The sequence below is a fragment of the Asterias amurensis genome, chromosome 6 (assembly GCF_032118995.1).
Source record: "Asterias amurensis chromosome 6, ASM3211899v1".
NCBI lineage: Eukaryota > Metazoa > Echinodermata > Asteroidea > Forcipulatida > Asteriidae > Asterias > Asterias amurensis.
In genome coordinates this window covers 5,685,542-5,697,796 of record NC_092653.1, presented here as the reverse complement: position 1 = coordinate 5,697,796, position 12,255 = coordinate 5,685,542, and the positions used below count along the sequence as shown (strand labels likewise).

Below are 12,255 nucleotides of genomic sequence, written 5' to 3'. Positions count from 1 at the left end.
CGTCGATAAACAGCTGATTGCTCATTGAGCATAAAAGGCCAATGGTAAAGATAGTGTGGTCGTTGCCCATTGATTGGCAGATCTAATCTTGATTTTATATCGCGTAGTTCATGATAAATTTCCACAGAACAGAAATTGTAATAATTTCTCTCCTTTATTCAATGAGAAATACATTTATATTGAATAATTCTTCTTTTCGTGACATCATTGTTTTTAATATTCATCGTTTAGAGTAATAACAACAAAATGTATTGACATGAACTACATGTTGCAAATCGTGTCCACGTGCAAGTTGTTTTTATTATTCTCTTCTCTCTCCCCCACCGCACCTTTGGACTATTCCATTATTCAGCAGATGTGATGCTGATTTCCATACGCCTGTGTATTGCTCGAGGGGAAATGCGATAATGAGTGATAAATAATTTACAGTGCATTGATATGAAGTTCTGAAGTTATGAGAGTATAATGAGAGTATAATTAATACGAGCTTACGGCCAAATGCTACCTTTGGTTTAGTGTATTTTAATATTTAGATGGGGAAAACAGCATCACACCTGCAGTTAGTGTACATGAAGCCGTAGCATTTTCCACGTACATACAGGGCCCAGCTTCATAACATTATGCTTCGAACTTTTTTTTTTTTTTTTTTTTAAAGCAAGAAATGACCAGTCGCAGCCATGGTAACTGTATTGTGTTGCTGAGCAAAATTATTGTGTGGTAAGCAATTTTTTCTCTCTAAAGAACAAAATCTACCTGGCAAGTAGACACACACACATGGTGATACGGCAAACCAATTATATTGATACCTCACCATGCAATGTCTGAAATCCAGTACAAGTTTGTTCCGCTCAGGGCTTTATCAAATTGGCCCTGTAGATTTTCAAAATACTTTTACTTTTATATCCATCCACTTATCAATCACCCATGACATGTTTACCAAAAGGTCTACAAAAAAAGCAAACTTTTATTGACGACCGAGTATAATTATGTTCTGGGTCCCTTTCTTTTGGGTGATAGATCGATAGTTTTCTTTTACATTAGTCTAACCGCAGATTAGTTGGTGGTTGCCAAAAGAGCTGCTTTGGAATGTCGAGTAGCTTTAAACCCTGGGAGAAAATAAACCCCTGCTTTAATGAACGTGAGAATAAACTGTTGTCAGTTGTATGCAAAATACATTTTCACACCAACCAAGCACAAATTTCCCCGGAATCGCATTAGTTTTTAGATGTTTAGAAATCGATCTAGCACCGGCATATCCTCATGCTTTATTAAACCTGAATGTTTACTAAATAGGCCTAGTGTGTTTATTATTGTTGTTTGTCCAATAGACTGAAACTGTTTTTATGAGCGTATAGCGGTCTGCTTAAAAATACATATATTTTTTTCACACCAGCAATCACAAACATTGCTTTGGTATCGCAGTAGTTTTTACAGTTGCTTGGTCAGTCTGTAAAGTTTTTATTTAAGTTACTGTTTGATCTCACAACATTAATAATTACTAACAAACTATAATCGATACTGAGCATTGATTACCAATGCAAAAGATCAGCAATCGATAGTTCCAGGGTAGCCCTCAGAAGGGGGGCTTCTCACTTTCCTCCAAAAACTGTTTACAGCACAGAGAACCCTTGAATGAACTTTGGGTTGTGCTGAGAAGGTGTAACATTTTTCTTATCGGGTACAAACACACCCAAGCTCAGTTATCAGAATTCCTAAGCCCATCCTCATCTGGAATAAGGAAATGATGAACTGAAGTTCTTTGTAGCTATCATGGAGGAATGAAGTACACACCTTCGCTGATAAAAAGTCTTCCATTTTGTAAAATTCGCTTCCAATTTCATCGTCAAATTGATTGTACACCTTATCGGGCACACACCTACAAGCTCGGTTATCAGAATTCCTAAGCCACACCTCATCTGATATGAAACTATTGATGGGTGGCATGGGGAGGAAGGAAGTATGTCTATATTCCTACATCTATTGTAGTATAGTGACTTTAGTGACTTAAAACCATTAATTCAGTGGTAAAATTCACTTCTAACTTCCGTTGGATTTTATCTCAAACTGCAACTGTATGCGAGAGAGACCCTTATTATAGGCATAGGCTTCACTGTGAAAATCATTCTGCTGATTGGAGGTCGCTAGTGGACGAACCTATAAAAATGTGTTCGTCAAATAAACACACAAACGATCTCAACTTGGTTTAGAAATGTTTCAATTAGCCCCGTGTGATTGCTATTGAGACTTGCCCAATTTCAAAGAGCTGCTAAGCACACAAAACTGCTTAGCATGAAATTTCTTCCTTGATAAAAACAGGAATACCAACCAAATTTCCACGTGATTTTCAGGATAAGCAAACAACAGCTGAATACTATTGTAACAAGCAGTATGTAACAAATGGAAATTTGGTTGGTAATCCTGTTTTAATCAAAGAGTAAATTTTATGTTAGGCAATTGTTTGTGCTTAGCAGCTCTATGAAATTGGGGCCTGGTGTTTCATACTTCCTGCGAGTGCCAAGCGATTTTTCGGTATTCAATTGTGACGCCAGAGGGTTTCCTTTGCACGAAGTATTTGCAGGAAGTATGAACCGGGCACAACTCAACAACATCGATGATTATTTGACTGTAAATTTCCTATTTGAATTTATATTTCATCATGTATACACCGTGATTTATTACACTAAGGGCAAAAATCATCCTCAGAGTTAGACAGAGTCACGTTCCGTCACCAAAAGTTTCAAATTCAATTTTCAATCCCTGTCTGCGGTTTGAACCATCTCATCAGTCTCCATTATGTGACATGATCGCAGAGTGCTGAGGTGAACCAGTAACGTGAATAATGGTGAACACGATTACACTTCATAATCTACCATTTTGACATGTCGTGAATGGCAGGCGCCTAGCGCTATGATTACCACATTGAGAGAGACAGAGTTCACGCGCTATGCGGTCTCGTTTCCTTGCTTGTTTTCAACGGGAAATAATCCTACAAAATTAATGTCGCGTTATATTATTTTTACATATTGCGGAAAAACCGGTGCCGAATTATGTGCATGAGGAAGAACAGTCCCTAAATGAATACATAATCTGAAAACGTCTCACATTCAAATTTTGTGGCAGTAAAACTGATTATAAGGATTTTGACATAACTACATTATTATCGAAAGCTGCTGTAGTCTTTTAACCAATAGTTTGTATTGCCATGTGGATCGGTCGAGTTGGTCTTTGAAAAGCGTTTGTAACCGTTTGTAATAAAATGCATATGGCTAGAAAGATGTTGTAAAAGTAGAATACAATGATCCACACAAAACATGCCTCGAAATTACACGGCTTTCCTTTCAATGGCCAACCGTGCTAGTTCGCAAAGTAAAAGGAAAACCGCGCTATTTCGAGGCAAATTTGTGTGAATCATTGTATTCTACTTTTAAAACATCTTTGCAACCATTATGCATTTTATGAAAAATTGTTACAAACGCTTTTTTTTAGACCAACTCGTCCGATCCAAGGCAACGAGTTCCTTTAATTTTCGTCTAAAAAAGGTGGACCGATACAGATATTCAGAAATACCGACCCACACTCAGTCTCGCTCTCCTTATATTACGAACAAAATATTATATCAATATTCAAGTTCTTTAAGAAACTACTATTCCTACAGTATGCAAATTTAGTCTTGAACAAATTCTATTTCAAGATGCAGCGAAGAAAATATGTTTCAAGGTATAAGTTTCTTGGGACGTCCTCTAAATAACCTTTCAAAACCAAACCATGAACCTTTCACTGGTGCGTTATCTATGAAATGTTATAGGTCTACAGGATTCTCATAATCAAGCCTCACCCAGTTTTACAGAAAAATAAACCTGACAATAATCTCGACCACCCAATGCACGCCACGATCCATCTCACAGTCTGGAGGAGAATTACCAACATGGTTAATGACCATGAAAAGTGACACCACGGAGCCGAGCAGCGGAAGGAGGTGATGTTGCTGACCGAGAAACGCCGCGAAGAGACCGACGACACGGTCCGAAAACATCTCCCGTAAATATTGATGATGTCTTCTCTCAGTGTTGACATTAGTACAGATGCCGCGGATGTTAGAGATGGGATAACTTCATCAATCATTTTTTGTTGTTCTGTAAGGAGTAAAGTGTACTCCAATTTTGGCGAATGGCACTTACTGTGCGAAAAAATGCACTTGCAATATTATAAATGAATAATTTGCGCCGTTTTTCTTTGACGTCTTCTTCTTTCGAGTCCATCCGCTTCTTTCGAGTCTATATTCATAATATTATGCTGGCCGGGATTATGCCAACCTCACAGCCTTCTCGCATCGGGTCTTCAAGGCAGCACTGCTCCTCAAAGGGCTGGGCAAGTATAGACTGGTGCGGCATAGATTGGGGGTAAAGTGCCACAAACGAGCATTTTGCAACAATTGCAATTAATCGAAAATGATGTCATCATTATAGATGAGGTAAACGCAATTGCATCATCATCGTCATCTAATAGACGAATGAAAAAATATATAAACGCCCCCCCCCCCGAAAAAAATAAATAATAATCATCGATTTTAATGAAGCAGCTACCCTTCTAATGACTATATTTTGAAAATGTTGAATGAAAAACACCGTAATAAAGATAACAACCACAATATTCAGTATAAAAGTAGCTTTTAATAAAATTCTATTCGACTATATAAACTTTGATAAAAAGAACTAATAAGAAGTATTCAAAATACGGAGTCAGATAGTTCCCCCGACCAGTACAGCCATAAAATCCGTCGGGTGTTTCTTTCTGTCTTATAAAACTACAAACATATCTATAATTGTATTGTTAATCAATGTCAAAAATTATAAAAAGTTAATAATTATAAAAATAGTCTTTATAATATAATAATAATGATGATTAAAAGTACATCAATTCACTACAAAACAGAAAAGTATTCACAAAATAAAGTACAAATTGAAGAAAAGGGTTTACTTCAGTCATAGATTTGTCAGTCAGTCATAGATTGGTGAAATCCAATTGTTTATTACCCAATGAAATTAGATTATCAGTAACGTGTAACGGGGAGTTTGCAGAAAAAAACTATTTGTAATCACAAGAGGGCGACATTTACTTTTAAAAATCCAAATCTGACTTATAATTGTTGTCACAAGAGGGCGGTATGTCGTTTTTGAACTCTTAAAAGAGCCGAGTTTTGATTTCTCTTGTGAAGTTGTCGTTGTGAAACAAGGTTACCATCATCGACATGCATGTGCTGTGAATTAATCACATCAAAGATCGACATAATTCCAAAAGAAATGGTTAAATTAGACCCAATAAAACTGGAGTTGAGAAGACTGGGTAGCAAAACAGACAAGAAAGGCTCATGAAGAGATATGATAGAACTTATACATTCATTCATTCATTCATTCAAACTGATATTTATTTCCATACTTCATGAAAACAGAGTACAAACAATGTTTTTAAGGAATAACCAATAAACAAAGCTATTTAATGAGGGTGAGAAAAAATAAATACATAGAGTATGGGGGCATCATCTGGAAGCCGAGGCTTATGTAGGGATGCCTGGGGACAGACAATAAACGGGGACAAGAACGAACGGACTGACAAAACGAACAAAGACAGACATGATGAAGACAACAATGATGAGAACACTAATTGCACAATAATAATAACAATGATATAATAATAATACTACCAATAATAACAATAAGAATAAGAAATCGAGAAATAATAAAAAAGCGTTTGCTGACGACTTAGGCAAAAGTAAAATGAGAGCGAGAAGGCAAACTATGTCAAATACTGGGAGAGGAGAGCTCTTTTATAGGCGCGTTTAAATCGACCCACAGATGATTGTGATCTAATCGACTGGCTTAAACCATTCCAAAGACGCGGCCCAAAGAAACGAAGTGTTTTTAAGTGGAATGATGAGCGGGTGTATGGCACATAAAGGTGTGATTTGTTATGTGTTCTGGTAGAGTACCCATGAGTGTCACGGACAAAGGTAAAGAATGAACGAAAGGAGGTGGGTAAAAGGTTGTGGGTGAATTTGTACATGAAGATACCCGTATGAAGTTTATTAATGTCTGCAAGTGCTAGTGAGTGTAACTGTGCGAAAAGAGGTGCGGTGTGCTCTCGGGGATGCGATAAGGTGCATATCCTGATGGCCCTTTTTTGAGTGGTTAATAATGAATGGAGTTTGTTTTTAGAAACTTGTGCCCAGATGATATTACAATAGTTAAGATATGGAAGAATGAGGGTATTATAAAGTAATACCAAAGATTTGGGAGGAAGAAAAGCACGAAGTCTAGACATAACACCAGTGTTGCGGGAAATGGTTTTAGTAATGGAAGAGATGTGTTCAGACCAGGAGAGTTGATCATCAATAATGACACCTAGAAAATTAGTGGAGTGAACTTGAAGGATAGGATTATTGTCGATACGAAGAATAGGAATATCTTCTGAGAGATGAGAGGATTTACTGAAGAGCATGAACTTAGTTTTGTGTTCATTGAGGGAAAGTTTGTTGGCTTTAAACCAGGAAGAGACTTTAAGAAGTTCGGCATTCATAATATTTAAGGATTTAGCCGGATTGGAGTCAGAGAAAGCAATAGTTGTGTCATCTGCAAAGAGCGTAAAAGACAGAAGGGAAGAAGAAGAATGCAGATCATTAATATAGAGCAGAAAGAGGAGTGGGCCAAGAATAGAACCCTGTGGAACGCCATGATGAATTTCTTGCCAAGGAGAGTTGTGATTTTTAAAAGAAGTGAACTGCTGTCTATTGTCAAGATACGAAGAAAGCCATTTGAGAGCAACACCTCTTATGCCGTAGAAATTAAGTTTGTCAAGGAGAATGGAGTGATCAATGGTGTCAAATGCTTTCGAAAGATCAACAAAGACACCGACAGTGCTCAATTTATTATTTAGAGCAGTGGACACTTTATCAACAAATTGAATAAGCGCCATGTCTGTAGAGTGTTTAGCTCGAAACCCGTACTGAGAGTCAGAAAGAAGATGGAAGCGAGAAAAAAAAGTATTGAGTCTGTTGTAGAAAAGTCTCTCAAGAATTTTAGAAAAGCAAGGAAGAATGGAGATAGGTCTGTAATTGCTGATGTTATGTTTATCACCGTTTTTAAAGACGGGAATGACTTTAGCAACCTTCAGATTAGAAGGAAAGGAACCAGTAGTAAAAGTAAGGTTGAATATGTAAGCAAGAGGGCGAGATATAAAGGAAATGACAGATTTAATCACAGAAGAATTTATGCCATCGAATCCGCAGCTGGAGCTGCCTTTTAAATCATTGCTTATTTTAATGACTTCAAGAAAGTTAGTAGGAGTCAGAAAAAAAGAAAAGCTGTTCGGGTTATGAAGAAAGTCTGTATAGTGTGAATTAGTACTGGGGATGTTATTAGCCAATGAAGCACCAATGTTAGAGAAATGTGTGTTAAACGAGTTAGCGATTTCAGGAGGGTCTCGAAGAGTTTCTTCGCTGTTGGTGAATTCACAAGGGAGGTCCGCCCTTTTATTTTTGCCCAGAATGCTGTTAATTTCACGCCAGATATTTTTTAAGCTTGTTTTGTTGTGATCCAGCTTCTGGGCAAAGTAATTCTTTTTAGCAGCACGAATGACTGAGGTGAGACGATTACGGTAATCCTTATACAGACGCTCGTTAGCAGCACTTGGATTACGTAAGAAACGCCGGTACAACCTGTTTTTGTGATCAGCAGAGTTGGCAATAGAGTGATTAATCCAAGGCTGATTTCTCACAGAACGACCCCTAGATTTTACTGAAAAGGGGAAATGAAGATTGTAAAGAGAGTTAAAGGTAGAAAGAAAAGCATTGTAGGCAGAATCGGCTTGGTCCGCCGCATAGACTTCGCCCCAGTTCAGATTGACAATGTCAAACAAACACCACCAATGAAAATTAATGTAACCACTATACAGTTCAGCCAAAGCAACAATACAATTCGCTAAACATTAATGTTCTGTTTATATACAACATAACGATAAATTTTATCATGGAAAATACACAGTATAAAAAAAAGACACTATCAAAACAGTACCACGAGGGCAACCTACATGTGTGGTGTGGATTTTTATTTTTTTTCATTGACCGTGTTCCTGCTCTCGTCTTTGATTATGAGCCACCCCCTGTGGTATCCCTTCCTGCAACCTTTCTGGGAGTTCAACCCCCTCCTGCAACCCACAACCCATCCAGTTGAGGGCTTTGGAACGTGGGTAGTCCCTCACAACCTGTAACTCGGCATCGTTGAACCGCCAATAGCTGTCACCTTTGAAGAAATAAGTTTTACCGTTTCGCCACTGGAGGGCGGCATCCACCGTGGGCGGTAAACCAGGCCACTTGGTGCGGATTTTTTGAGGCGCATTGATCACCTTCTCACGCTTGGGGTTGAATTCGTAGAATCGAGCTCCCTGTTTCGAGACAAACAGGACGATTTCAATAGAGTAAACATTTTCCAGACCATGCTGATTCGCTAGAAACGAATACCTTGTTTGAGTCAATATTCGGAAAGTATTAAGCTGAGGGTATTGAAAATGTGTTCAGTTTAAAAACACAAGACGCTGTCTGTAGCATTACATGCCAAGACTAAAATGACATGTTTACGAAATCTGGACCAGCCAGATATAATGATAAAATGTTTCAATACATCAATATAAATGGTTAAAGGACAGATAATCGTTTCAAAATGCAAACATGTTATCAAAAAATCTTTGACGGGGCTTGGATGGTGGATTTTCTATCTATATAGCTGTGAAATTGAGACGATTTATGACCTTGCTGGTTATTGACAAAATTGTCATAATAACATTTTTAAGGCACCATAATCATACAGTAACATACCTTGAATATGTATATTTTGCCATTACCACCCCAGACGAAGGCAGCATTAGGGGTCTGTGGTATACCGCGTGGAGCAGTCTTCTTCGGGTAGCCACTGTCTAGGACGAAGTCTGTAAATCGCCACATTCTAGCCCCTGGAACACAGGTCAAAGGTCAAATGAGCCAAGTTAGAACCATTGTACCATGAAGTATGGTAGTTTTAATTAATAAGTAATATTTTAAACAGGATTGTCACCAACAACAGCAAAAGAATGGACACTCTTTCAAATCACATCAAGGATGCTCACCGATGTGTTTTACCACTGCAAGTACATTCCTAAGTTCTGTGAACAAAATCACAGGCATATTACTCGGGTGGGATTCGAACCCTCGACCTTTGCAATTCTAGAGCAGTGTCTTATCAACTAGACTACCGAGATTGCTCGGTAGCTAGAGGCAACACGAATTTCAAAAGAATAAACGATTGCAGCACTCTTCCAAATTACATCAGTGATGCTCAGCCTATTCATATTTTCAAGAAACTACTCAAAAATGTGATCTTTTGCCATGCAACAAGTGTATTTTAAAGTTAATTCCATGTAGGGCCTAACTGTCTTGAGCGCCTTTGACAAATTTTGTTGATTTTGGCGCTTTAAAGTAAACAACATTCTGATTGATTAATTGAACCAACAAAAAAGAAAAAACAACATCAACCCACGTTTGGTAAAAACGAAAAAAGTGTCATACCTTTGAACAAAAATGTTTTCTGCTGGCCGTACAGAACCGTGGTGACTGCAGCGTGAATGTTGCTGGGGGCACCATGGTAAGTGACGTCAATCTTCTTAGGGTAGCCTGGCTCTACTGCTATATCATTGATAGCCCAGATATAGCGACCCTTGAAAGCATAGGTGAGACCGTCGTTACCTTATAAAAAGGATATGTTAAATTCGAAAATAATTTGATTTTTTTTTCAATTTCAATTCAAGTCAACATTATTTGACATTACTCTTCTAAAGACATATAATAACTTATAGTACAAAATTACATGGATAAGCAAAATAATAAGCACAGAGGACGGGGAAAATAGTTAATCTATGTAAACCAAAATAAAGAGAGTATGAGGCTGTCAGATTAAGCCAAAGCTTGTAGAAGACAACCTAGACAGACAAACTACAAACAAGGAGACAAGACAAACAGGTAACAAGAAAACATAATAAAAACCAGACTGGGTTACTTTGGGAGAAATATAAACTAGCAAGGCTAAAGCAAATGGCAGGAGCTGGACTGACTTTTAAAGAGAGCTATGTCACAAAATTGGAGAGAAGGCATTTTTTGTAAGAAAACTTGGATCTGAGACCAGCTTAAGAACTATTATTTGAAGTTTTTCGTTCTGTTTTGGAAACAAATTTCTTAAAGTCATTCTGTTCTCATGAATCGAAACCTGAAAGCATTCCTGGAAATTTCCGAAAAAATATCAAATGAAATGGTATTTGAGCCATCTAAAATGTACATGAATACCAATTTATGTACCAAACCTTATTCTGATAAGCATAACTTTGCTGTGCTTACTCTTAGGTACTTGTTGTGCTTATTAAAATTTAAATCATCTTGACACCCTCCCGGCCTTATCTTTAAATTTGTTGTTATGACAAACCTTCACTCACCCATGGTAACCGCATCCCAATTGCTGGTACATGTATCAGGGCGTCCCGGTTTGATACGGGGTCCGTCATTACTCAGTGTAAGGGTATCAGGTCGGCGTATATCAGGCTTGCCTGCAATGAATAAACATGAGGGAATATTAATTATTTATAGGTTTAGGATGACGTACACAAGTATTGTTTTGTTCACATACAATCATTGTTTTGATATTATAATTCTCTCAGCTAAATAATGTGAAACTTTAGTTTGGCGTGCAGACGACGAAACGACCCAAAAGATACACTTGAACATCTTTCACTTCTCTCAACTTTCCCGGACCCAAGGTTTACATCCACAAGGCTGCATGTTGCTTTGTGGTACCACTCTACAACAAAGTGGCTATACAAAATGGAGCTCCAACAAATTACGTGACATGCCTGACGACGTAACAGGGCTTTTTTGCGATTCTTTCTGAAAAGCACTAGAGAAGAGATTGTTGTTGTACAAAACTGTTTACTTTCATGTGAATTCGTATTCCTTATGACATAAAACATTTTAAATGAATTTCAGCATAAATTTCAGCAAAAATCACCCTTTGCCGTTTTCGTTCAAACTGGTCTTAAAGTTTTCACACCCACCGTACAACTGCTGAACACCAAGTATGTCATCTTCTGGCAGCACAAACTCAGGCACGTAGCCTTGGTACCATGGATACATGAGGGCGCCAAACTCACTGGAATGAGCCAATCCGATGCTGTGACCGAACTCGTGGGCTGCTACGATGAAGAGATTTACTCCCTCTGTGGAATGTACGGAGAATATTTCGTCCTCGTCAAAGTGGGCGTTTCCGTTCTCCGGGAAGTAGGCGTGGGCAAGTGTGCCGCCTGTAGATATATAAGGGACGAAACATGTCACGTTTATTGATTTCTAATTAGAGGCACTATACACGTTTTGTAACTGTCAAAGACCAGTATTCTCACGTGGTGTATCCTATGTGCACAAAACAACAAAGCAGGTGAAAATTCGTGCTTAATTGGTCGTCGAAGATGCGAGCGAAAAATGGAAGAAGAACACCGTTGTTGCACTTTGTTGCTTTCAGCATAACCAATAATGAAAGAAACACCTTGTTGCACAAATTTGTGTGCTTTCAGACACCTAGGGAAAGGCTTCAGGCCCTGAAGCCTTTTAATATTTGAGTGAAAATGTACCTCTTTTTTTATAAACTACGTTACCTCAGAGGGAGCCTGTTCTCACAATGTTTTATACTATCAACAGCTCTCCGTTGCTCGTTACAACGTTTGTATGCTAACAATTGTTTCGAGTAATTACCAATGGTGTCCAGTGCCTTTAACGAAACATCAACTCTTAGAATAGACGTTTGTATGTTACCACAAAATTGCATTGAATATTTCTTACCAGGTCCGTCAAATTTAGCGTACTCGCCGTCACCATGGAGACCGCGCGCAAACTTAATGACGATATGAGCTTCCTCCTTGACCTTGACCTCTGTAAAGGTCAGAGGTGTGACGTCAGACCATACTTTCCAGGCTCTGGCGATGGCATTTCGCATCTCGTCTGGGGTGATATCCTCGGCGATGCTGTCGTAGTAATATTTGATGTCTTTTACTGGCCATTTGTTACCTGTAGTCGGAAAAAGATCAGTAAAAGATGATTATCTTTTAGCAACTGGCGGGCCCCTTGCCATAATGTTTATATAAGGTTAACGGTAATGTTGATGTCTAGCTAGGGTTGATTTTTAAAGACTCTCT

At 38.2% G+C, this 12,255-nt stretch overlaps 1 protein-coding gene across 2 annotated transcripts in view; it reads right to left on the bottom strand.

Moving 5' to 3' along the window:
• Window positions 1-7,879: 7,879 nt before the first annotated feature.
• The window catches only part of LOC139938058 (stromelysin-3-like), a 33,712-nt gene continuing 29,336 nt past the window's right edge, over window positions 7,880-12,255 (bottom strand). For both annotated transcript variants that reach the window (XM_071933417.1, XM_071933416.1), the window contains exons 5-10: window positions 11,903-12,127; window positions 11,125-11,370; window positions 10,510-10,620; window positions 9,593-9,769; window positions 8,867-9,000; window positions 7,880-8,436 (exon numbers count right to left, since the gene is read on the bottom strand). In XM_071933417.1, the coding sequence (XP_071789518.1) occupies window positions 8,110-8,436; window positions 8,867-9,000; window positions 9,593-9,769; window positions 10,510-10,620; window positions 11,125-11,370; window positions 11,903-12,127 (1,220 nt within the window). In that variant the 3' untranslated portion in view covers window positions 7,880-8,109. The remainder of the gene's footprint in view (window positions 8,437-8,866; window positions 9,001-9,592; window positions 9,770-10,509; window positions 10,621-11,124; window positions 11,371-11,902; window positions 12,128-12,255) is intronic.